Source organism: Planococcus citri, chromosome 4, assembly GCF_950023065.1.
Source record: "Planococcus citri chromosome 4, ihPlaCitr1.1, whole genome shotgun sequence".
Classification (NCBI taxonomy): Eukaryota; Metazoa; Arthropoda; class Insecta; order Hemiptera; family Pseudococcidae; genus Planococcus; species Planococcus citri.
In genome coordinates this window covers 53489043-53515776 of record NC_088680.1, presented here as the reverse complement: position 1 = coordinate 53515776, position 26734 = coordinate 53489043, and the positions used below count along the sequence as shown (strand labels likewise).

Genomic DNA, 26734 nt, shown 5'->3' with positions numbered 1-26734 from the left:
AAACATGAAAAAAACGATCAAGATGGAAATTATTGAGGGAAAAATAAAAACAATTGAAAATTTGAGAAAATCAGAAGTTGGAATATTAATGAAATTATAAAATTGAAAACTTTGATAATCGTATGAACGCTGAAATGAAAATCGAAACTCATCGAAAATTGAAAAAGTTGAAGACAAGTAGAGATAGTTTTTAATTTGAAGTTGAAAAAAATTGAAAATTGGGCAAATTGAAGCATTAACAAAATGACGAGGTTGAAAATTACTAAAAAGAATTGAAAATTAACGAAATCAATTTGAAAGAAAAATTAGTTGAAAATTTGAGGAAGAGAGAAGTGCGTTGAAGGGGTTTTAGCAAAAAGCAAGACCGTTCGGCAATTATTGGCAAAAAAGTGATATTTCACGCAAAATTCTTGTCAAAAAAGTTGAACTATTTTGCAACTTTCCTCAGAAAAAATGCGAAAGGAAGAGGAAGAGGAACTACCTATGTGTATTTCCAATGTTCAAGTTGAAATCTTGAATTTATAAATTTTCAATACCTTACTCTTTCCTCTCCTTCAACAATACTATTTTTTTAGCTATTTATTCATAAATGGTTAGGAGGTGCCCTTAGAAATTGAAAAAAGTATCGTCAAATAGACGGTTATCCTTTGATTGCGACTGAATGAAGGAGTTGAGATGAAAAACGTCGAGTAAAAAGGTAAGCGGGTTCTGCGCCAGGAATAAAAATTGTACTTCCAACTACTTCATAAGGGAGGAATTAATCCCAACTAGCACAGAAATTTTTGAATTAGACAAAGCTGGATGGAAAGATTATACAATTGATGAACTTTCAAAAATAAAATTCGGACAAAAAATAATTTAAAAAATCTAAATTTTGGCAAATTAACCTAGAAAGCTGAAATCCTGAATATATTCTATTTTTGACCTGCCAATTTGATTAGAAACTGCTTCAAAGCGTTTTGAGTAGTTTTGGAGCCTCTATAGCAATTCCAGCATAGCTTTTAAAACATTGAAATTTTCAAAAAAATTCAGCAAAATGTAATTGAAAAGTCTAAATTCACTCTTCACCTTGATTTCTGCATTCTGAGTTGACAAGAGATGATTTCAAGTTGTTTTAAAGCCTTCAACAACTTTCTGAAAATTCCAATTTAAAAAAAAAAAAAAAAAAAAAAACATAGGTAAAATCTGTTCAAATTATTTTTAGCTCGTGTGCTCGAGATTGATGCTTATTAGTGATTCACTTAACCGATTACACTCTATTTTTCCAAAATTAGTGTGTTCCAGTTCGGAACCAACAGGTGTCAAAAGTCTGCTGCAGGTTCCACAACTGCTCAAAATTGTTCGAAATCGTCTCCAATCAATCAATTTGGTGAATCGAAAATAAGGTTTATCTATATCACTTTAGGTTTATCTAAACTGTCAGTTCTCTAGGTCAATTTGGTGACATTTTTATTTTTTTCTCTCGTTTTTAGCCCAAATTTGATTTCCAAAAGTTCACCAAAAATCTAAAAATACACTTCAGCTCCTGAAACTTTGACTGGTGATATATTTTTGCATGCATGCTTTTTCCATCTAGCTTCGTCCAGCATTCCTCCCTTGTTAGAACAAACTTGAAGGCAAGATGGGCATTCGCTTTTCTTCTCCTCAATTCAAATAACATTTCACCAAAATAGGGAATCAAACAATTACATGAAAAAATCAGCGATACGTTAATTCAAATCGAGCATACTTCCTACCACATAATGACATAAGTACAAACAAAAACGAAGAATCCGATCGAAATATTCCACCAGCATCTGCCTAGTTGTAGGCCTATATAACTCGTATCTACGAACATTCGGACCATTCGGAAAATTCCGATGATTTGCTCCCGGTACTTAATCAAATAAGCGCGAACCCTCTTCACAATCTTAACCATAAGTTGGTATCCAATTAAAATTCCCAGACATCATTTCGTTAATATCTCTCTATCAATGGAAATTCACTCGATGGTTTATGACGGAAAGTTGAATTGAAATACCTTCCTATACTATACCATACCTATCTCTATAGCAGGTATATGAAAATCGTATCACGAACTACGAACAATGAAAACTACATCTCGTAAATAATTACCGAATTATTTTTTTCCAGACTATAAATTCCAGCCTAAAGGTACCCTACCGTACGGTTCGGTTCAATTTTTAATTTAGCCCAATAATATATTGTACGTACCATTGTACATAGATATAAGATTTAGAACATTTCGGATTCCAATAAATGGTTGGTTGGATTGGTTTTTTGCGATTAAATTCGTTCGTTGTTATTGATTCGATCGCTTCAGCTTGATGGGAGTCGTAAAAAGAAAACTTTTGAGTTGTAATGTTCGATTGCTGGTGTTATGTGTTATGTATGTATATAAGTTTTATGTGAACGAATTTCTCAAATGGTATGGTATTTCCTACATTTCCGCCACGTTTATGGAAGACACGTAAAAACGTTAAAATTTTACGAACTATACGAGTTGCTTTTAATTGCAAAAATTCAACGCATTCGGCTACGATTAATTGTTCGAGAAAAACCAAACTTATTTTTAACAACTACAGATAATATTTTATTTATGGTAATCATTTAACAAAATATACTTACAATTCCAAGACTCAACTTACGTAATACCTACTTTTGATCGAATTTTATTCATTTTGGATTTTTCAAAAATATGAATCCGGTAATATAAGCAGCGATTCCGAAATAGCCTAAAGTTTATCCCAAAGGGGGCGAATTTCCTGATAAAGTTCAATTTCATGGCTAGGTTAATAAAGGCTGTTTATAGGCGCCCACGGAACGATTATAAGGTAATTCTCAGATTGCACAAGTTGCTATAGTCGCTAAGTTTGTAACATATTTTATAGCATCTGTATCTACGCTTCTTAGTTCAGCCGCAGTGAATTTCGATTGTTTAATAAATACAAAGTAACGTCGTTATTGTAAAATAGTGAAGTTTTCAAAATTACCCGGTGTGAAATTTTAGTCTGGTAATTTTTGAAACTATCCACAAAGTGTTAGTAGGCAACTTTAAAATGTTTGGGTCTATTGGTTACAAAATAGTGAATATTTCTAGTCTTTAATGAAGTTTATGGGCAATTTGTTTGAATGTCACGATTAATTAGTGCTTTATCAATATTTTCTTCAACCTACTTGATATGATTCGTTCAAAAATGGCTGAAATAACTTTGCTGAATTAAGCTCCTAAAGCTAATTTTTACATTAATAAGTTTAATTATTACATATTAAAAAAAAAAAAAAAAAAAGGAGAGAAAACCTGCAAACACGTAAAATATTAGCACATAGAAGAAGAAAAAAAGTAATGAAAATGAATTATGTGACCAAATTACAAAATGTAAAATAACATCGAGATTAAAATGGATTTCGGTTCAATTTATGGGGAAAAACTGCGTATTTTTCACACTCTCGCCGACTATAACGCGTTGTACAAGGTAGGATTTTAATGTTGGAGAAAAAAAAATAATGTACGAAGAAGTACAGGACTTGGTTTCTATTTTGCAACATCACGAATTCACTGAGAAGGAAATGAATTGAATAGAACTGTCATTTTGGTTGGTTGGAATCCACATTTTGAAAGCTGTCAATGAATGCATAAATCCATTTAGGAGGGCTTCAGCTTTGCTAAAGTTAACGTTAGATCACGTTTTGCTGGTTGCTGGTGTGTCTGTGTTTAGAATCGGCCCAATGGTTTTTTAAATTAGTTTCGAATTCCGACCATGTACGGTTGTCGTTATTACATAATGTCACGTAGAACTCCATCTTATACGGCTGTGTGGCTGCCTGGCTGCCTGGATGGGCCGCAAGTGGCGGAAAAACAGCCGTTTTGAATTCTTGCCTAGTATTTTAACTGATCTTTTTTCAAAGTATCGCGAAATTGACTTTTTTTTTTTTTTGCTTTCTTATTCTTTGATTAATGATTTAATTACCGTACTTGTACGTAGGAGTATACCTATAGGTACTTATGGGAGAAGAAAAGCGTCAAAATTACCGATGTTTTATCGGCTTCAAGACACGAGTGCTTGCGCTGGAAGATTTTAATTAGATATCGTACACGAATTTCAACCGTACTATACGAAAAGTTTTAATTATGAAATAATATTATTTTACTCTTCGGTGAAGAAACCGCGATAAATTTCCTTAGCTAGACGCTTCGCTATAGCTTTTGTTTTCTCTAATTAATCGAATAATATAGGTGCCTTGTGCCTCTTGATCTCTCGGTTACTTTATTTGATTTAAGAGACCAATGAAAATAAAGCCACCATTCATTAGGCTATAGAGGTATACGATGAACCTTCGATACCTATAAGTACGAGTAGGTACCTAACCTAGCTTATATAATTGAATACGTAAATGTAAAAATTTTTACGTTTCATTAACTCAGTTCTGTGGATGGTAGCTATATATTTTGCCTTCCTTTTATCCTTTTTTTTTTTTTTTTTGTAACATCTTGCACTATACCGCGCCGATGAAATTTACATAACCGATGCATATACTTTTATTTCATTAACGCGCCTCGTTTCTGCAGAGTGCCAGTGTCTGTTTAATTTTCTGGTTAAATGCATAAAATAGCTAGTTTATTAGTGTGTTGGACGAGTGGTTAAATTTTTTGTTCGGATCTCGAATGTACGAGCAGCTACAAAGGATTCCACTTGAATTCATCTCAACTACCTACTTGAACAAGATAGAGCGGGAAAATAACGTAAAAAAGCAGCGGCAAAAAGGAAAAAATTGGCACATCAATTTTTTCTTCGGGAATGTGTTCGGATGGACCCTCTGAACCACCAAAAAAAAGCCGACTCTCCTATCCCTGGAGGAAAATTTTTTAGGGGGCTGAAACCGGTTCCGATTCACGTTTTTTGCGTTTTACTCCGTAAATATTAGGTTTTTGAGAAAAACTACCATGACGAAAAATGTTCCCCTTTCAATTCTCGACAATTTGATGCTACGCTCGATATCCATTGCTCAAGGGGGGTGTCCAAAAAAAGGGGTGGAAAGAGTAGGTGTTTCAAAAAAGGTCAGTCCAATAAATTAATCAAAATTACCACTTAAAATCATTCGTTTTGGCTCAAATTTTTTTTACAAAGTCTACTCACCCAACTACTAATCAAACTATCGTTGGTTTGTCTTCAACCCTCCTCGGGGGTTCGTGAGGGTTGCTTGATTTTTCAAGTAACACACTACTGAATCATATATTTGAAAAACAAATCTGGACGTGCGATATATCGAATAGTATGTTTTCGAGGTCGCTGAATACGAATATGAACTCATTTTTTGCATACAACCCCTCAAAGCCCCTCTGTGCCCCAAAATGGGGGTCAAAATTTTGAAAAATCGTGAAAAGTCGAGTGATATATCGAATGGTACGTTTTCGAGGTCGCCGAGTGCGAATATGAACTTATTTTTAGGGTCCCACCCCCCAATGTCCCTCTGTGCCCCAAAATGAGGGTGAAAATTTTGAAAAATCGTGAAAAGTCGAGTGATATATCGAATTGCATGTTTTAAAAGTCGCTGAGCACGAATATGACCTTATTTTTTGGGCCCAACCCCGCACAGCTCCCAACTGCCCCCAAAAAATACCAAAATTTTGAAAAAATGTGAAAAGTCGAGTGACATATTGAATGGTATGTTTTCGAAATCGCTGAGTACGAATATGAACTTATTTTTTGCCTACAGCCCCGCAAAGCCCCTCTGTGCCTCAAAATTAAGGTCAAAATTTTGATAACTCGTGAAAAGTCGACTGATATATCGAATGGCATGTTTTTTTTTAAAAAACACGAACTACGAACTACTAATTTTCGATGTTTTCTTACATAAAAAAAAAATGATTTCATTTTGTTTTCGATTGGTAGCCAATACAGTAGACTCCCGATTATCCGACCTAATCGGGGGTGTAAGGTGGGTCGGATATCAAAAAAGTCGGATAATCCAAAATTGATGTTTTAAGCGTAAAAATGAAGTGCATAAGCTTGTGACGACAAGCTTTCATTCAGAAAATCAAGTTTTGGCTCAAAACAGGAACAAAGAATCGAAAAAATATCTAATAAACAAAAATAACGTACTTTTGTACATAAGACAATGAAATACTGACTCAAATTATAATTTTTTGAGATAAGTTGGATCGATTTCAAGGAAAATAACACTGTTAGAATACAAAATGCTGAATCCTGCATCATTATTTACACTCCAAAATCAAAAATTAGATGTTTTTTGGATTATCCGACCTTGGTGGGTCGGATAATGCGAAAAGTGAGTCGGATAACCTGAAAGTCGGATAATTGGGAGTCTACTGTAAAAAATGAAATCGAAAACTTTACAGGAAAACAATCGAAATGAAAACACTGAGATAGACAAGAAGATTGACATTTTACCTACTAAAGACATTGAGGATAATTTTGTGGCGTTAGTATAAGACGTTCGAATAGTAAAATGAGTGAAATAATAAAAATGAGTCTGTAGTCGTATTCAGCGATCTTGAAAACATACTATTCGATGTATTACACGTTTTTTGGTGACGTTTCGAAATTTTATCCTATTTGGGGGGCGTTTTGGTGACTTTTCGAAATTTTATCCTATTTAGTGGGCGTAAGGGGATTTTGAGGGATCGTAAGTAGAGCAGGAAAAAAGTGATTTCGAAAACATACCATTCAATATGTCACTCGACTTTTCACATTTTTTCAAAATTTTGGTATTTTTTGGGGGCAGTTGGGAGCTGTGCGGGGTTGGGCCCAAAAAATAAGGTCATATTCGTGCTCAGCGACTTTTAAAACATGCAATTCGATATATCACTCGACTTTTCACGATTTTTCAAAATTTTCACCCTCATTTTGGGGCACAGAGGGACATTGGGGGGTGGGACCCTAAAAATAAGTTCATATTCGCACTCGGCGACCTCGAAAACGTACCATTCGATATATCACTCGACTTTTCACGATTTTTCAAAATTTTGACCCCCATTTTGGGGCACAGAGGGGCTTTGAGGGGTTGTATGCAAAAAATGAGTTCATATTCGTATTCAGCGACCTCGAAAACATACTATTCGATATATCGCACGTCCAGATTTGTTTTTCAAATATATGATTCAGTAGTGTGTTACTTGAAAAATCAAGCAACCCTCACGAACCCCCGAGGAGGGTTGAAGACAAACCAACGATAGTTTGATTAGTAGTTGGGTGAGTAGACTTTGTAAAAAAAATTTGAGCCAAAACGAATGATTTTAAGTGGTAATTTTGATTAATTTATTGGACTGACCTTTTTTGAAACACCTACTCTTTCCACCCCTTTTTTTGGACACCCCCCTTGAGCAATGGATATCGAGCGTAGCATCAAATTGTCGAGAATTGAAAGGGGAACATTTTTCGTCATGGTAGTTTTTCTCAAAAACCTAATATTTACGGAGTAAAACGCAAAAAACGTGAATCGGAACCGGTTTCAGCCCCCTAAAAAATTTTCCTCCAGGGATAGGAGAGTCGGCTTTTTTTTGGTGGTTCAGAGGGTCCATCCGAACACATTCCCGAAGAAAAAATTGATGTGCCAATTTTTTCCTTTTTAAAACCGCTATTTGCCCGCTCTAAGACCAGGTATCTGAAAAATATTTTAATTTTTTGCAGAGATATTCATAATTCAATTTTAAAAATTTTTAAACTTATTTTTGGATATTCAAGAAAATACCTTCATCAGAGTAAACCCTATTTTCGCAATCAGTATTTTAAAAAAATCAAACTTCCAGTCCAAGGAATTGTTAGAGGAGAAGGGAGAGAGGAGGGAGGGAGAAAGTGAGTAAAATAATAGATCATGTTTTTTTCAAGTTTTAGTTCTCTCGTTGATTTTTTATCAATTTATTCTGAAAAAAATTAAAAGTTTGTATGCTTCAACCAAATTTTATAAAAATTCAATTCGATCAAACTATGGATGAGCCTGGTGTTATTTTACCTTCTCAAAATTGTATTCCAATTTTATTGAGATGTACCTGCCTAACAATGTTTGCTTGTGAGCTGTCAAAATTGCTGAAAAAAGGGAATGAAATTTTGTGTTTTGAGAGTTAAATTATTTTTTCTTCGCGGGCATTATGAAGAAATCAAGATAAACAGTCGAAATTTTGTATTTTTTTATGGTATTCTTTGAAAATAGAACAACACTTTAATTCATTTTGAACATCCTTTGCTCCCCCTTCCCAGCCATTTGTTAGTGCTGTTTGTTTTTTTTTTCTTTACCAAAATTGCGACAACATCATAACACAAGCCCCCTCCCCTCGAACAGAAAAAAGACCACGAGGCAGCTCTCAAAAAGTGGAGCTGCTCAAATTCAAAATTGAAGGTTCACATGAAATTCATCGTTCGTTCGTAAGACTGCGTGTAATCGAGTGAACGAATTTATAGTCGTTCTTATGTCCCACGACCCGCTCCCATCTAAACTTTAGGCAGGGATTCTTCCAATTTTTTTACCAATACTGATATTTTATCTACGGTAAAGTGGGTTAATTTCGATAGCAAGCCCTAGCTTTGTTGCAAAACACATTTTGGCACAAATGTTGAAGAAAGTAGGTAGTTTTAGTGCTAACCTACACCCATTAATGATCAGATGGTCCATCTGCTCTGTTTTGTCAAGTCTGTGCAGTGTTCAAAATCTGAATGCCCAAAACCTTTGCCGCAAAAAACAGTGCATTTTTGAAACTCGTTTTTACGGTTCAAAACTTGTTGAAAAATTCTGTTTAGAAGTTGAAATTTGATGGATACGTGTTAAAGAGTGAGTACTTCTTTTGATTTTGCTTTTATAATTATTTGTTTGGTGGTATTGGATTATTAAAGGGCTATCATTTTTCATGCCGCGGGGTAATTCCAGTAGCCCTAGCAAAATTGCCTTGTAATGGTTTTTTCTCTGTTTTGATGTAGTATTGTTTTAGGGGGTTGAAATTATCAAAGAAAACCCTCAAAAGGGGGCTTTTTTCTCTAGTTAGTCTAGTTTTCAAAAATTATGCCTCAAAAATGCATATTTGTAAACATTTTTAAATTTTTGTTCTAATGATTTAATTTACATGAAATAAAAACCTAAGTCTGCAATAAATTATGGTATTTCTAATTTGGCATTTGGCTCATGAATTTGACATGAACTTGATCCAATTAAAAAGAAAGCTAATGTTTGAATTTAAATTCTATCGCTGATTTCCCAAACCAAATGAACAGGGGTTGGAGAGCCGTTCTTGTTAGAGGCTAGAGCCTCTAACAAGCTTTTGATTAAAATGTTCCCAATAAAAGGCCTTTGGATTTTGATTAAACTCACAGGATATATTTTTGGTAGGTACCCCAAAAAAATAATTTTAGGCCCATGGCCCACCCTAAACCCCACTTTCCTCAGCCAGGAGGCCAAAATGTTTTTTTTTCAAGAAAAAAATTCTGCATCAGTGTATGTTTTACATACATTTTTTTTTGAATGAATCCTTCACTACACTGATGACACAACCCTCATTGCCTCAAGTGTTGAAAATATGACCAGTTTTCTGAAATGTCTAGAAGAGGTCAGTGCAAAATATGGCTTGTTGATAAATAAGGCAAAGACAAAGATCATGATTGTGATTGTGAATCAGCTTGAGAACAACTCACCTGAAATCCAGGAAATTTTTGGAATTATTGAAGTGGTAAATCAATTTGTATACCTGGGATCTATTGTGAACAATAAAGGTGGCAGTGAAGCCGAGATAAGATGTGGTGCGCAAATTACCGGAAGCGCCATGTCACACCTAAAGAAAATAAGTAAGTACCTATGGTCTGATGCAGCAGTGAGCAAGGCTCTGAAGATAAGACTTGTAAATGCTCAGGTTTTCTCAGTTTTTCTCTATGGGTCAGAAACCTGGACAGTACACGAGGGAGATGGAAGAAAAATTGATGCGCTCGAGATGTGGTGCTGCAGGAGAATGCTTCGGATTCCATGGACAGAGAAAAGGACTAACGTGTCCATCCTGGGAGAAGTTGGTGTCCAGAAAAGGCTGATGGCAGTGGTGCTCAGCCAAATCCTCAAATATTTCGGGCATGTCACAAGGGTAGATGTGATGGAGCCCCTGTTCATTCAAGGCAAGGTAGAGGGAACAAGAGGGTGTGGACCATTGACTTTTTAGATATGGACTGCTAGCGGTACATAAGCCAATGGTCTTGAACATAGTTCATCAGTTAGTCGAGGGTTGACTTGTGCGCATGCCGGAATCTGAAAAATGACGTCGTATCAGGTGACGATGTTATACCCAATTGACAAAATGGTCGCTCTCCTAAGTCCGTTGTAATGAAAATTCGTGCGAAATTTTACAAATTTGCCCTCATAACGGCGCTAAAATAAACTTTCAGTTAACATATGAGGGCGAATGGCAAAAATTCGCACCACACTTGGCGTTAAAATAAAATTTCGCCCAACACAAAGATGCAAGTCAAGATAGTTCACCCTCTTCATGGCGCTTAAACAAAGTATTGCCCTACACTAGGCGCTATAATGAAATGTTCGCCAATAATTTGAAAGGAGTTGTGACGTTGACATCCGGTTGGTCATGGCCGTCATGGGTATCACTGATAGTCTATTAATAACTTTATCGCTTGGCGTTTTCGAACTGATTAACTACCTAATGAACATTCAGTGGCTGAGACAAATGTCCAGTTGTCCGTTACAAACAGTTTGAATGTGTCTTATAATTATGTAGATATTGTAGATACCTAAAAATGATTATTGAAAGTGTTAAATGGTGTGTTTTTGAATCAGTTTTTTTATTAAAGGAACAGTGTAACGTAATTTTTTGTTTGAAAAAGTTTAAAAGTGCAGTGTTTTATGATTTTTTGACTGGAACAGGGTAAAAGTGCAGTTTAAAGTGGTTTTTCAATTTGGCTGGAGGTTATTATTTTCAACCAAAATTAAATAAACGTTTTGGCCCCGGCACCATCCTCTCTGGACCGGCGGATGTTTTCGTGAGTGAGACTTCCCAGATTTTATTTAATTCTGTTTGCTTTTTCAATTCTCTGGTGGAGTTGGGATTTCGAAAATCTTTAGTTTAGGAGGGAAAAATGAGAGTGAGATGGGCGAGGGGCTGAGTAAAGAAGGTGTATTCAGTGTGTCCGAGATCGTAGTGTTAATGTTTGGTAGTTTCTCAGTTTAAAGTTTAAAAAAAGAAAAAAGAAAAAAGAAATTAAAAATTGTTTCAAAAGTCTTTAATTTATTCAAAGTGTTTATTAATTTTATGTTTTTGCGGGCTATTTGTGTATTCAACTTGTAACAGGTTTATCTATATTTAGTGTTGTTTCTTTTTTTGATTATAAAAAAGTTCATTCATATTGTTCAAAATCAAAACATCAGTCAAAATCCAAGTGAATATTCAAAATGAATCTGTAACGGACAAATTGGCGAAAAACTCCTTCAAAAACAGCAGGGCGAAAACGATGGCGACATTTTGACACAGTTTTTAAGCACGTAAGAGAGCGCTCCAATTTTACGCCAAGGGAGCTCGCATCAAAAACAAGGAGCGCATCAAAAATATGGGCGTCCAGAGCGAAAATTTTGATGCTCGCTCCCTTGGCGTGAAATTGAAGCGCTCTCTTACGTGCTCAAAAACTGTGTCAAAATGTCGCCATCGTTTTCGCCAAACTTTTTTAGCGCTCTTTTGTCAACAGGGTACCTTCCACACCTCCATGTAACTGTATCTGGGTGGTATAATGTCATAACAGAGCTGGCGCATGCGCAGATTGCAACCCTTGACTTACTATGTTCAAGACAATAGCCATATGTTAAACTTATGGACCACTAGCAGTCCATATCTAAAAAGTCAATGGTGTGGACGCTCCCCCACAAGGTGGACAGGCTCCATCCGAAAGGCCATTGGACGCAGCTTCCCAGCATGCGTCAGGAGCGCCCTAGACAGAGACAGTTGGAGGGAGCAGCGTAGTCACAATACCCCTTAGGGGTGAAACGGCACCAAGAAGAATATGTAGTTAAAGGATGCATGGGAGTACCTCCCTAATTTTTTCAGTATTTTTCATCATATGGGAGGGGGAAGAGAAGGGGAAACAAAAGAAAACTTTGAATTGACATTATAAAACAATTCTTTCATCAAATATGCATCTTTTAAGTCTACTTTTTGTATAGAAATGATCGCCCGGCGATTTGGTGTCGTAAGTCAAGCTCAAAAGCTCAAAAAACCACGTTTTTTTACGTTTTTCTCCAAAACTATGGATAAATGGTGGCTCTACACCGGATGGGTTTTTCTTTCCATTTTTTCAATTTTTTTTTTGGACAGATGCGCTTTTTAGTGGAAGCTTAATTCTTACCCACTTGCGCTTTTTGGAAGTTTTAAATTCCTTATGTATTCCCAAAATTGAAAGAATTGAAAGAAACAAACTAATGAAGAATAAATGAACGAATAAGTTTTATTAGGTATACTTACAGGGTGTCCAAGAATAAGGGATTTTGATGTTATCAATGCCGTCGAGTGGTACGCGCGGGGATATGCCACCTCGCTGTTCTGTATAAAAATTGTAAATTGTTCGTGCGAATAAAAATTGGCAATTTGTATTTGAAAATTTCAAAAACAAATTTCCTAAATATCGACTTCCTTGGCAATAATCAAATTCACCAATCGTTACCTAGCCTGTATTCTACGTTCAAATTGTGAAAATTACAAAGCCGTCAAAGCGAAGAAAATTCTACCAAGGTTGCTATACTTCGATTATAGTAGGTATACTCGTATACCGAGTATAGGTAGGTACTTTGTAAATGAGCTTCTCAAAAGATATTTTTAGACGATATAATGAACCACGTGCCATCGGTAATAATAGTGTGGAATCAAAGAAACGTTACCTATATTTGGCGAAGATGAATTACGATCGGTAAAGCACCTAGAGGGAGCCAACAAACCGAAACGTTCAGCATTATGTGCGAATTTGTTTTAAAAAATCGCGCTGTATACTTGAATTTTGTATAATGAAAAGAAGTCAACGAGTTTAGTGCGTAGGAGGTGAAATTTTACAAGTCAATTAATATGTATGAGGGAATTATTGACGAGGGCAAGTATGCACATTCGTCCGTTATGAATTGCTCGTCATTTTAAAACGGCTCAATTTACATATTTTGAACGAGATGTTGCCTATACCCGGATACGGTTAAACGAAACCCTCAAGTTCGTATTTGTGGCGGCGACAGATAATTATTATTTGCTTTGAAAGCTACGTATGCCATGATGTCCGCGTAAAAATGACCTAGTACACCAATAGTCTCGTCACAAGCTTTTAATGGCGAGAAAATTAAGGTTTAACTATTATGATGTAAACGAAAAAAACGTCGCATGTGTGTATTGCAGCGATTTGCAGTGTATAGGTACTGGAATAATTGAATATTGCTGTTTAGATATTTAATCTAATTTAATCGCGTTATTTTTCGGCTTTTATTCACATCGCATTACATATATAAATGTGCCTATTGGTATATAATAGAATTTGTAGGTGATTTTATACGCGTACATAATCAACGATATATCTATCTAGATAATTTAAGCCTCTTTCAACAAATATCTCGCCGCGACCAAACTGTAGCCAGTCTATATGTTTTTCACTTCGTTATAATGCAATTTGTATGTGCAAGGGTGTTTTAATCAAAATTGAGAAATGAATTCTCTCCCGCCAAGATATACCACAAGCCCGCAAAGTTTTACGATTCTAGACTAATGTGATGAAATGGTTGTGTAATATTGAAAAGGGAAATGTTATAGCTGTAATATAGATGAGGGTGGAATTCTGATGAGCGCATATGTGATTTCTCACTTTCCTTTATGTTTTTCATGTTCGTCGAAGTAATTGCGCGAGTGAATGTGGTTCATTTCATCCGTCATTAAGTACAGCTATAAGGTCTGAGGGGATAAGTAATCGGAGTAAGTAATCTATCGAGATCGATAAAATAATCAAATGCGTTTTGAAAGGAATATTTTCAAAACCAAAATCAATCAGATTTAATCAAACGTCAACATTTTTATTTATCAAACCATTATCCAGAGTTACCTATAGGTATTGAAATTGATCAAATAGTATCAAGATTTTTAACAGAATTGATCTGCACAAAAAATTCTATCCGAATTGATCAGCCTTGATCAAATTAAATTAATTGATCAAACAAGGTACCTACCTACAACCTACCTATATCAAATTTTTTCATCAAAATTGATCTGCCAAAGGATTTTGATCAAAGTTTCTCAACTCTAGTCATATGCTACTTGTGTCAGGATTTTCGTCAGAAATTGATCAACTTTGGTTAAAATATTTCAAGATTTTTGAAAAAATCAAAATTGACCTACTTTGAAGCTTAAATATTTTCTTCAAAATTTATCAAGCTAATAACAAAGGAGGAGTCCCGATAAGGCCATTTTTTGGCCCCCTGACAGTTATCGACTAGACCACTCTTAAAATATTGTAATAAATATACAAAATACGAATCGGTGGCTGGTTAACCCAAAATGACTATTTTTTGGGCTCCAGGGGTTCCCAAAGTTGTAATTACAAAAAGAATTTCAGGAACCACCGAGTATTATTTTCAACAACTTTTTTAGCGTAAAATATCTGTTTGAACTGGATAAACGTTATGCGAGGGGATCTTCCTATTTTCGACTCTCGGGGGCAAAAATGGGGGGGGGGTTGATTTTTGGAAAATTTTGGAACCACCATTTTGAACCTACTCCTTTGAGCCCCGCTAAAAAGCTTTTTACAGTTTATTAGTATCTGATTTTGAGCTCAACAGTTTTCCATTTTTTCTCAATTTCACAATTTTGGGAACCCCTGGAAAACTAGAAACCTATGATTTGCGCCAAACGTAACGTTTTGAGGTTTATATTCAATTATCTTGATGAAAAAGTTTAATTAAGCACCCTGTATATTCGTAATTTTGAACCCTTTTTTAGTGCCCCCACTATAGGCACCCCCTAAAAAAGGTGTTTAAGCACATTTTTTTTCAAATAAATTGCATTTGAACCACACTGGCAAGTGCTCGATAATTTTTCATTTGATTTTTCCTGTAACTTTCAAAATTAAGCTTTTTTGGGCCAAATTCTGATATTTTACTCTTGGAAAAAACGCCAAAATCACGTTTTCACGATTTCAACGAAGTGGCCTTATCAGGACTCCGCCTTTTTTTAAAATAAAAATTGATCTAAACTGTGTCAAGTTTTCTAAATCAAAATTGATCCGCATAAGGATTCTTATCAAAGTTGATCAACTCAATACCTGTGTCAGGATATTCACGTCAAAAACTTATCAATATTTCAAGATTTTTGAAAAAATTAAAATCAATCAATTTATATCAAGATTTTTATCATACGAGTAAATTCTTCAAGTTCTTTATTATTTGAGATACATGCGGCAGCATTGCTGCCATCGTATGTATATCACGTTAAGCAGTACATAGAATACAAATTTCAGCTTTAAAATATAGGATAAAAGACATGATTAAAACATAAAAGATAAGGATTTAAAACTATAGGTGGGTACATAAAATCTATTCCAGGTTATTTCAAGATATTTGAACTCTTATTGATCCGGGGAGCTGAGATATTCTTCCAGGGTATAATAAGCCCTAGTTATCAGCCATTCTTTGAGGGCATTTTTGAATTTTTTTGCAGTTGGCTGGTTTTTTACACTCCCTGGAATCCGATTAGGTATATACTTACTTTTGCATCAGATGATACAGTACTACACTGGAGAAGTTTTGTGCGGTGGTGGGGAGTTCTAAGGTTACCTTGTGATCTGGTACTGTACGGATGGGTAATTTTTGGAAAGGTTATAACCCCAGTATAAACCATGAGAGATATGTCCAAAATATATTGTGATATTGTAGTGAGAATTTTATTATCAACAAAGGTGTGTGTTTCACTTAGAATGCTGTTAGATGATAGGAATCGTATCAGTCGGTTATACAACAGACGCTCAAAAATCTTTAGAGAATACTGGTGTTACAGAGATGGGCCTGTAGTTGTTTAGCTTTGATTTTTCTCCTTCCTTATGTACAGGGGTTACAATACTTGATTCAAGCTGCTAGGAAATTTCCCCTGATCTATAGTCATTAAAAAGTTCAGCAAGTATATGAGATAAATAGCAATCAGCTTGTTTGATGAGGCCTACATCTAAACTATAACTATCCCTTGACTGGAATAAGGGATAATGGGTCCAATGTTTGAGGAGAATTAACTATTTTATTCGCAACGGTTGCAAAATGTTGGCTGAATAACCTAGCCATGTCAGCTGAGTTGGTATTTGGTGTCTTGGAATGTAATATGATCAATGGTTTGTTTGCAAGGTTGATAGGTATGAATTTATTATCTTCCATGTAGTCTTGCAGATATTATTTGAGACTGCAACTTTGTGAGAGTTTGATTCTATATTTGCCCAATTGATCAATTTTTTATATTCCTTTTGAAGGAGCTTGTACCTATTCAATTTTTTCATCTTTAGACCCACCAAATTTCCAATTTGAGTAAGATTCTAATAGTCTAGTTTTTAGGGTGAGTATTTGGGTTTGAATACTATGAGGATAATGTGAGTGGTTAGGGTTATGGTTTGTGTAAGTTTGAAGGGGGAAAGATAAGTTGTAGTAGGTAGTTTAAAAAAATATTTAAGAAATTAGAAAATCTTGAATTAATATCACCTAAGTATTTTCAGTGCATCCCAATTTTCAGATTCCAGAGAGCGCAAAAAATTATCAAAATTTGTTTTAGAGAACATACGTTTTTTTAAAGGAGGTTGTTTTGCTGTATTCACAGATTTCAAGTTTAAGCAATCCATTGTAAAGATTTTCATCAAAATCGATCAAATTTTATCAGAACTTCCTTTTCCTTTGGATGATATTTTATGTGAAAAAATTATTATGATGAATTAATGATTATCGCTTTGATCAGAAAAATAACACTTACCCCCTCCCCACCACGTCGTTATTTCTATTTGGAAGATAAACAACCTGATAACTATATTTTTATTCAAGAATTTCATCAAATGATGAATAAATTATACCGAACAAAAAAAACCTCCCAGTTTATCTCTGTAATCTACTTATTCGACAAATTACAACATATACAGACAAAAACCACCATACGAGTATACAACCCTTAATATCTCTCTAAACAACTAAACGAAATTAAATTTACAGAAAGCCCCTTTTTTTCCTAATTCGAAATTCTTCTCTTTTATGCGGTGAACTCGGCGTAAAAAAATTCCTTATCGATATCACATGCCGTAAATTACACGCATTACAGTAATTTTTTTTCGCGAAAATATTAAACTGACGACATTATATGTATAAACGAACAAAAGGACTGCATTTTTCTGCGTTCACGGTTACGGTTTTTTTTCCTGCTATAATACGCTCTACTGTCGTCTACGATTTTAATGAAAGCGGAGAAAATATTGTCATTTGTGGCATAACACACGACTGCGAATAATAAAAAGTCATACGTATAGGACGTCATTTTCATTATTGGCTCCGGTGGCGGTGGTGTTTTCATTGTATCGGCATACTGCGGAAATCTTCATTAAACATGAGGGTATATGTGAGGGCGCATACGGAAAGGGACAATTCGACCAAAAAAAAAAAAAAAAAAAAGTTGTCTGAAATTGTTGTAGGAACTCTGTAAAGGGTTCCTACAACAATTTTAGAGAACTTTTTTTTTTTTTTTTTTTTGGTCATAAGGACCCTTTCCGTATGCGCCCTCACATATTTGAACCCTCGCTATAAGATTTTACACGCCAATTCTAATGAAAGTGCAACCGAAACACAGCTAAACAGCCTATACAATAATAACAATGATAAATGGTGGCGTTTGAAAGGCGAATACACGCTGAAGAAGAAAGAGACTTCTGACTATAAGTCGAAAAGTGAATAAAAACGTGAATACGAATTTTTATGTACAACGGTTGAAAAATTATCTTCAAAGTAAATGAGAAATATTTGTAAATTATGAGAATCCTGCAACGACACGAGTGAAAAGGTTTGTGTGTGTGTTATATGATCTTTGGGTAGGTACCTAGTTGGAATATTTTGTGGATTATTTTTCGAAGAAAATTATAAATTATAGGGTGAAAATGTCGCAACGAGATGATTTTTCACCGATAAAGTAGGTACTTAGTTGCTTACTCAACCAAAAAATATATAATCAAAAAAATAAATAAATCATGTTTTTTTTCCACGGAATTATTTTACGATACCTCAATTATAATGAAGCCTACCTGTAAAAATAACCCAAGTATTTGCCAACGTGTGAAGAAAATTTGACGAAAAATTAAATTTCCATCAACCTCATTAAGTCATCGCGTGAACAAAAACGTCGTCTTGATAATGCAATGTGGCAGTAAAGGGAACGCCAAGAAGGTTGATACATTTTTTCGCCCGTAATGTTTTCTGCATAATAAAGAATAAGGTGGGAGAAAACGCGAAAAGAGCCAAAATTGACGAAGGTTCGCTTCTTGTCTTAAAGTTAATTAAAATTAGTTTTCGTAAATACGAAGTTTAACGAGCTGAATGAAAAGTTAATTTCTTTTTAATTCTACAAAACACATACCTATACTTACCAAGTTCCTTATGTACACAAATTTACTTATAATAAACTTCACCCCTCTGATAATCTTCATGCCCCACTCCAGGGGAACTTTAGAAAATTAATTTCTAATCGGTATATAGGTACCTAAAATGACACGTTAGGCATCTAGACTTAGAAAGGTGTTATTAATGAACCAACAACTAGGTTAAATTTTGAAAAAAGTGTAGGCTTCGTAACCTAACATACTCTATACGTATTAACCAAATTCCAAAACTAGGTCTTATTTGCATGTAATACAGCATCGAAACCGTTGAAAATGGCGAACTATATAGCGAACTATACATGAGCATATTTCGTGTTACGAATAATCCGCGTATATGTACGATGAGGTTGTTTCTCTCTAATCAAAACAACTATATTAATCGGATTGTACTCGAGCTAACTTATCTCGTTGATTAGTTAAATTCCAATGGTATTTTATCTTACTAGTAAAATAAAGTGATTTTTGACGATTTTTGAGGTTTATTTCCCGAGCAGAGCGAGGGAAGTAATTAAAAATCGTCGAAAATCACTTTATTTCACTAGTTGAATAACATATTTTATCCAAACGTGGGAAGAAAACGCGCATTTGATCACTCGAGCAACTAGCGAGAGTGAATAAAGTAGTGTTTTATTCTACTAGTAGGATAAAATGGTCTTACAAAAGGTAAATACAGTCAAAAACCCACCAACAAATAATTATTCCGTACACGAGTTCGACAAAAGAGCAAAATCGCGAATTCTGCATTCGTTCGGGTTTTTTACACTTTCCAGAGGAATTATTTTTACCACGAAGTAGGTTGTGCATACCTAAAATGAGACTAATGCTGAAATAAACCATCTAATAGAATTTCTTCTTTTTTCAAAAAAATGGGTTGCGAGATTGGGGGGAAAATCATTGGTCAGATAATTGTACTCAAGAACTGATTTAGCATAGTTACCTATCTATCATTGTACTCTTCTATTAATACGATTGAAGTTATAATTCTCGGTCACGTTTTATACTTTATAGAATTATACTAAAATTATCAAGTACGAGTATGTCGATAGTTATATCCCATGCAGTCGGAATGTTTCGCGTTTACAACCATAAAACCACAAAATTCATAAAACTCGCTTTTGAGACCAGAATAAATTAAAACGTATTTCAAGAGCTGTTCACACTGCCTTTTTTTTGCATGAGATTTTTTTTTTTACTTTTCGTACATGCACTTATTGTTTAACGAAGGGTACTCGCTATTGGTAAACGTGTTTCGGTATAATGAGGCTGCTCTTATCTACATGTACCGTTTCTAATAGGCAGACTGTACTTCGGAATTTTTCGCGTCATTCATATAAATTCGAATTGAAAAGATACGGGATGCTGATATTATTTCAAACTTGGAGACTCGACTGCATAACTTTCATGAATGTACTGCTGGCTCTAAGATCGCCAAGTTGACTCTTCTTTTGTAATTTTATTCAGATCTTGGTTAGCAGTCTAGTTGGAATCTCAGATGACTTTGTAATGAGAGCGTGGAATTCACAAGTTGTGAGGGTAGCGATTTTCTTGAATAAACTGAACTAACGTTGTTGAAAATGTAAGGAAGCCTGCAATTGCACCAAACAGTCGAAATTGTTTACGTGGAATTGTGCCGGTTGTTCAAAGAAGTACCTAAGTAGGTATACTGGCAGTTGCACCAAGTCGAGAAAATGTGAAATGAACAAAATGTGAATTAGTTTCATCATTCTACTGGGGAATTGTTGAATCTGATTATCCATAGCTGTCAAATATCTGGACCCTTCTTTGATAGGTAACTGATGAAATCCAGAATTACAATCTAAAATACAAAATTTTCTGGCTCCTTTAGGAGCCAGAAAAATTACAGAATTTCTATCTGGAATTAATTTTTTATTCAACACTTAAAAATTGCTGATAAATATAAATTTTACATTTTTCTTCACTAGAAAAGCTGGAGCACAGTAATTAGATTTTGATCTCCTCAAAATACTGGCTTTGAGTTTGAGCATTGCATTCATTGTTTTCATGTTTCATTCCTTTCAATAGGAGCTGAATCAGTCGCCACAGCATTTTTTATTTCTGATGTTTTGTTCACTACTTGATGGCAGATTCATCAAAGTACTGACAATGTAAGTAATAAATTTTATGAGTCAATTGCTTGAGTCTGTCACCAAATTTTAACCCAGTGTGTTTTTGTGAATCTAAACATTTTTGTGATTTATTACTTGGTTACCTACTCGCTTTGGGGAATTCTTGGAGAATCTACCTGCATAACAATGACCATATCAATTTCAATGTAAATTAGGAAGAAATAACTCTTGCTTCTCAGTTTTTACTATTTATTAGTGCAAAGCTTTTCAAACACCAAGTGTTCATCATCAGGCTTAAATCACTATTGAACAAAATAACCAAGTCTACAAGCTTATATACTAGTGTACAAGGGTGTGGTAGTTTAACAGTACAAGGGTGTGGCAGTACAAGGGTGTGGTCATGTGGAAGAGGGTGTGGTTGTAGGTGAGGATGTGGTAGGAGTCATGTCTTCAAGTTTGGTTTTAATAACAGAAAGTAGGATATTTTCTAAGGGTTTTAAGTCATTATTTAGTAAATTTGTTTTGTTTTTCTTCATGGCTATTGCTTCCCTAATGTTTAATTGAGATGGTTTATCTATTTTTTGTATGAGGTTCAGGTTTTCAAAGGAAGTAGTGTGGTTGGTGGCAATGAGATGATCTGAGAGAGCAGACTTATTTTCATATTTGTATTTAGCATAATAAAGATGTTCCTTGAACCTCTTTTTGATGTTTCTTTTGGTTTGACCTATATAAATTCCTTGGCAATCTTTACATTTGATTTTGTAGATGCCACTACAGTCTTCAGGTTTGTCTTTGTCTTTAGTGTTACCAAGAAGGTTTTTAATTTTGTTATCATTGGTGAAAATGGGTTGTATGTTGTGTTTTCTGAAGACTGTTTTCATTTTATTTGTGAGAGGGGGATAGTAACTGATCCTAACTCTTTTGACATCATCTTTTTCAGCAATAAAAGTTGTGGCATCTCTGATTAGTTTTTTGTTTTCATGTTTTCTTATAAGTTTTTGGATAGATGTTTTTGTGTAGCCAAGGTTGGAAGCAATAGACATGATGTTTTTTATTTCTTTATTTTGGTTATTTTTATTTAGGGGGACTTAAAACCCTTAGAAAATATCCTACTTTCTGTTATTAAAACCAAACTTGAAGACATGACTCCTACCACATCCTCACCTACAACCACACCCTCTTCCACATGACCACACCCTTGTACTGCCACACCCTTGTACTGTTAAACTACCACACCCTTGTACACTAGTATATAAGCTTGTAGACTTGGTTATTTTGTTCAATAGTGATTTAAGCCTGATGATGAACACTTGGTGTTTGAAAAGCTTTGCACTAATAAATAGTAAAAACTGAGAAGCAAGAGTTATTTCTTCCTAATCTAACAAACTTCTCGCTAAAAGGTTCTTTTTACCTTTTTCAATGTAAATGTTGACACATCCACTTCCATGTCTTTTGGATCCCACAATCATGTCGATGTGAATTTGAACCTGGTGTAGAGCCAAATATCGATGTACTGTACCTAATAGAGCTGAAAACAGTACTCGCTGACAGCGGGTAACTACTGTACCCGTATCGTAAATTCTCGCTTCTCGCTAGTAGTGGGTAGCGAGTTGAAAAAATGTCACACCGGTTCATGATATAACTAGTAGCGCATTGAATGCGTAGCTGGTGTACCAGCATGACATCATCATTGTCATCAATCATGTCAAACGTCAACCACGCATACGAATGACAGGTGTCTAAGCGTAACTCCTCCCACTTACGCATTATCAAATTTTGGGGTGCGCTCGCAGACCAAGTGCGAAAACATTCGGGTTGTACTTGCTATACGCTACTATCTATATCCGAATCAACCCGATACAACCACTAGCGGGTTTAGCCAGTATTTTAACCAGATACCGGTTAGCAGGTAGCGTAACCGTTTTCAGCTCTAGTACCTAATTATCCATCAGTGTTGATCGACATTCATGTTGACAATTGGCTTGACACTGGGTCAAAATTTACATCGACATGTAGGATCCAAATGTGACAGGTGTGGATGGATCAACATTGGCTTCAAAATTTTCAAAATCAAACATTTTTTTCCAAAAATGATTTCTCTTTGGTAATAGCCATTGCTTGTGCTGAAAGCAGCATCATCGTGGAGGCCACCTCTGAGAACTACAGACAGAAAGTTTGTACAATCTAGAAGTTAATCATTAAATTCTTTATTGAGAAAGGTTTCATCTAAGAGTATTAAACTAATACATTTTCATGTCGACAACATGTCTATGTTAATGTTGATGTGAATTCAACATCAACAATTACATCCATAATATCAACGTAATTTTCCAAATTTGAGAAATCTTTGAAAATTTGGTCACTGTTGGTGTTGATGTATTTGTGGACAATCAACTTTCACATCAACATAACATCGACAACTCCGAACTAGGGAGAAGTGAATATTTTTATCAATGCCATTAACAATTTGTTTTCCTCTTTAAACAAGATAATACTTATTTTGAAATGTTTACCAACCTTTTAAACACTAAAACAGAAATTTCAATTCTGAAAAATTGGTCGACATAGTTGTAGATGTTGAGCATCTAAATTAACATCTACATGTCAAGATGGTATGAGTAGGTATCAGAAATAATGAAAAAATGTTGCGGTATTTTCATTAGCCTGCGACTTCCTTATGGACAGAAGATTCCTACTAAATAACTAATTGGTCACTTTTCCATCATTAAGTATATTGGTAAAAAACGTAGGCGATGCAAATGTCAACGTCGACAATTGTTGCATGGGTAAAATTATAAAATTTTAGATTCAAAATTGGAAATTTTTTGCAAAAATGATTTTCTCAGAGGTGGCCATTGCTCGTGCTGAAACCAACATCGATTCAAAGGCCACCTTCTGAGAGGCACAGAAGAAATGTCTGTACAAATTAGAAGTTGAACATTAACTCTATACGTATAATTATTGCAATGCATCTTCAATTCTTCATAAATAAAAATAAAAATGCCATTAATTTCAGAACAGATCTGGCGAGCTTTACTGAAATATATCGACTTGTTATGAGTTAGGTAGGTCTCTCTCTGTATTGTCGTTTTCTATCTGGTAGTCCTTGATTATATAATCAAGGCTGGTAGTTACGTGTATTTATTTTTATCTGCTTGTTACTCTTCGTTCATCATATTCGTGTATTGTATTTTTAGTATGTTTTTATACGCCGCTGATGAAGGCTACTAGCATCCGAAACGTTCGGTCCTAGGTAGTTTACCTACAAAATGAAGCGTGTAATGTGTCGTACGATTATTTTTTTGAGTTTATTCACACTCGTAATAATTCTGTTTTTTCTAGGTAAAAAGACAGGTAGGTATATTATATACTTACCTAGTTTAGAATACATAATATGTAATTTCAAAATTTAGTTTCCTTAAACCGATTTTCAATTAGTGAGTCTAACTGCACTGATCTAAAATCAAAATATTTTAAAATCTTTTTGATCTCACTTTTCGAATAAAATGAAGATTTTGGCCCTCATTGATGCATCTTGGCATGCATGCCCAGTTATTCGGCTTAATTCGTTTATCGCTCGGAATTTTTTTTAAAAAACTTCAAGATTCGAATCACAAATACTTAACGCGGCTTAATCCCGCTGATTAAAAATTTATTCGCGAAGCTTTCGTCCATCTGTGGCGACATTTGGCCTACGCGTAATTCAAATTTAATAAGATAATGGCCACACGTTCGATATAAAATGGGCATTCGACGCGGTTCATTCCATTAAATTCGAATAAACATGTAGGGGCCTATCCTATACGTATCTATATAGCACATACGAGCTACCTAACTAAATTCATCTTCCGGATATTTCTTAGCTTTATAAAATTAACCCTACTTTTTTTATGTCACGTTTCAGGTATTAGTTACACAAACACTTCGTACTTAACCGGACCTGTATTTTTGGTCGAACCTCCTCCGTTCATCCACTTGGTAAATAGTTCACGTGGTGCTTTACTGAATTGCTTAGGCCAAGGTAATCCCCATCCGAGCATACAATGGCTAGATCAAGACCATCAAGAAGTCACTACAATACCAGGCTTGAGGTAAGTTGTAAGTTTTAATTTTTTACTAAAGCAATATTTTTCTCCGCTCGAAAGATTTTTTTTACAAAAAGAGCATTTTTTTCTCGTCAAACAATTAACGCCGGTAAGCTTTTCCCTTTCGACTCCGGAAAACACTTAATTGTTTTCCCCTTTTTTTTTGTTTTCATTTACAAATTTATATTTCTAAAAGACAGCGTTTTTTTCCCTTCATTTTCTACTAAATTGATGATTTGAATAATTTATTTGTGTAAATTATTGTTTTTTTCATTTCATTGTTGAAAGAGCAAAAGTGTAAAATCCACCTCATCGCGAAATTCTATAAACTATAAAATGAAGTGCTTGTGTATGGTTTCGTGAAAGTAGGTACCTATACTAAAACAACGGAAAATTACACATCAGTCGTTCTTATCGTGTTTATTATATTAAAATGTTGATAACGGAGTAGACGACTCGACTCTGTTTAGAGTAAAATTCAGTTTACCTTATAAAATTATCGTTCGCTCTACGAAAGTGTGCAACATTTTACGAAAGTAACGACGTTACATAATTACACTTAATTACATAAGCTTGTAAATATGCTGGTACAATTTGAAACCTAGTCTACTGCTAAGGAAACAGCTGCTGCGAAGCGATAAATTTCCTTCTAGAAATTTTTCATTAAACGCCATTTAAATCGAAACCGTTGAAATGTGTAAACGTTTTATTGTCAACTTGAAAATATCTCCGAACATATTTCACCGATGAGAGTTTGGTTTCCATTGAATACTAAAATCGTGAAAATCAGACAGTTTCTCCACTGTTAATTTTTTTGGTCTGTTTTGATCGTAAAAAAGATGGGATTTCGTGTTTCTGGATGCTCACCGAGTTGAAAATTGCGCCTAAATATCCCACAAGATTTTTTTCAAATACATACGTACTTAATTTTTTAGGATTTAAATTTAAATAAGTATTGCGCCTGCCAACTTTCAAAAAAATTCAGAAGAACGAGAAAAAAGAATAGAAAAAAGTGATATAGAAAAATTATGGATTTTTTGAAGTTCACCATTCGAAACTAAGAAATTCGAATCATTTTTCCAACTGGCTATAATTGAAAAAATCTCGAAAAACTTTTCATAAAATTACCTCTGCATTTTCAAGTAATTTTCAAACATTTTTTTAGACAAAGTATTTAACATTCAGCAAGCAGGTATGAAAAAAATTACAATGAAAATCACACGAATTCTAATTTTATTGCTTATTTCATATCTATAAGTAGGTACCTTTCTAATAGGCTACCTATGTGGTTTGCTGTTTAGAAAAGTGCACGATGTCTGAAAAAAATTCCAAATAACAAAACTGGCCTTTTATGAGACTTTTACGGGGCCTTTTTCTTGAGTCAGAATTTACCCCCCCTTCTAATTTCTTTTAAAAATATACATTCAAGAATTCAGAGCATTATTATTGTTATATTTCGCTTCTCCACCTCAAAAATGCGCCCAACTTGACGTTTGGGAGTGTTTTCCACATTCTTATAAGTCATGCCACTTCTCATTCTTCTTCTCCCACTGCAGGAATCAGAATTTAAAAATCTGTGAGTATTTTTAGGTAGATCATCTTCATCCCTCCTTTTCAAAAATGCACTCACGATAAGTGTTCAGAAATCCAGATTTCCTCCCCTCTTTTCTCTCTCCTTCTTTTCAATTTTTGATCAATTTTGGAAAAATACAGATAATTTTTCTAGATTTTTTCCCATGTTTCACGTGTTTGGTTAAAAGGTCCTTTATGTGACTCTTCTGATCGATTCAGCATTGCTTACAACAATTTTTTGTGTTGTTCAAAACTCATATCCAAAATTTTCTTCATTGATAATTACCTACTTTTGGAAATTAAAACGAAAAATTCATCACTCATGACGAAAAAAGCAAAAATTCGATTTTATGCTCAAATTTTAGACCTT

The 26734-nt window shown here is 34.7% G+C and overlaps 1 protein-coding gene across 3 annotated transcripts in view; it reads left to right on the top strand.

Annotated features, from left to right (window-relative positions):
• The window catches only part of LOC135845520 (cell adhesion molecule Dscam2-like), a 135144-nt gene that overhangs the window by 54873 nt on the left and 53537 nt on the right, over positions 1-26734 (top strand). For 2 of the 3 annotated variants that reach the window (XR_010558767.1, XM_065364114.1), the window contains exons 1-2: positions 23914-24061; positions 24612-24798. Coding sequence is in view for 2 of the 3 variants with exons in the window: in XM_065364114.1 (XP_065220186.1) it covers positions 23977-24061; positions 24612-24798 (272 nt within the window). In the remaining variant the exon portion in view is untranslated. Of the gene's footprint in view, positions 1-23913; positions 24062-24611; positions 24799-26734 lie in introns of those variants that run through there. The other variant, XM_065364115.1, reaches the window with a different exon arrangement.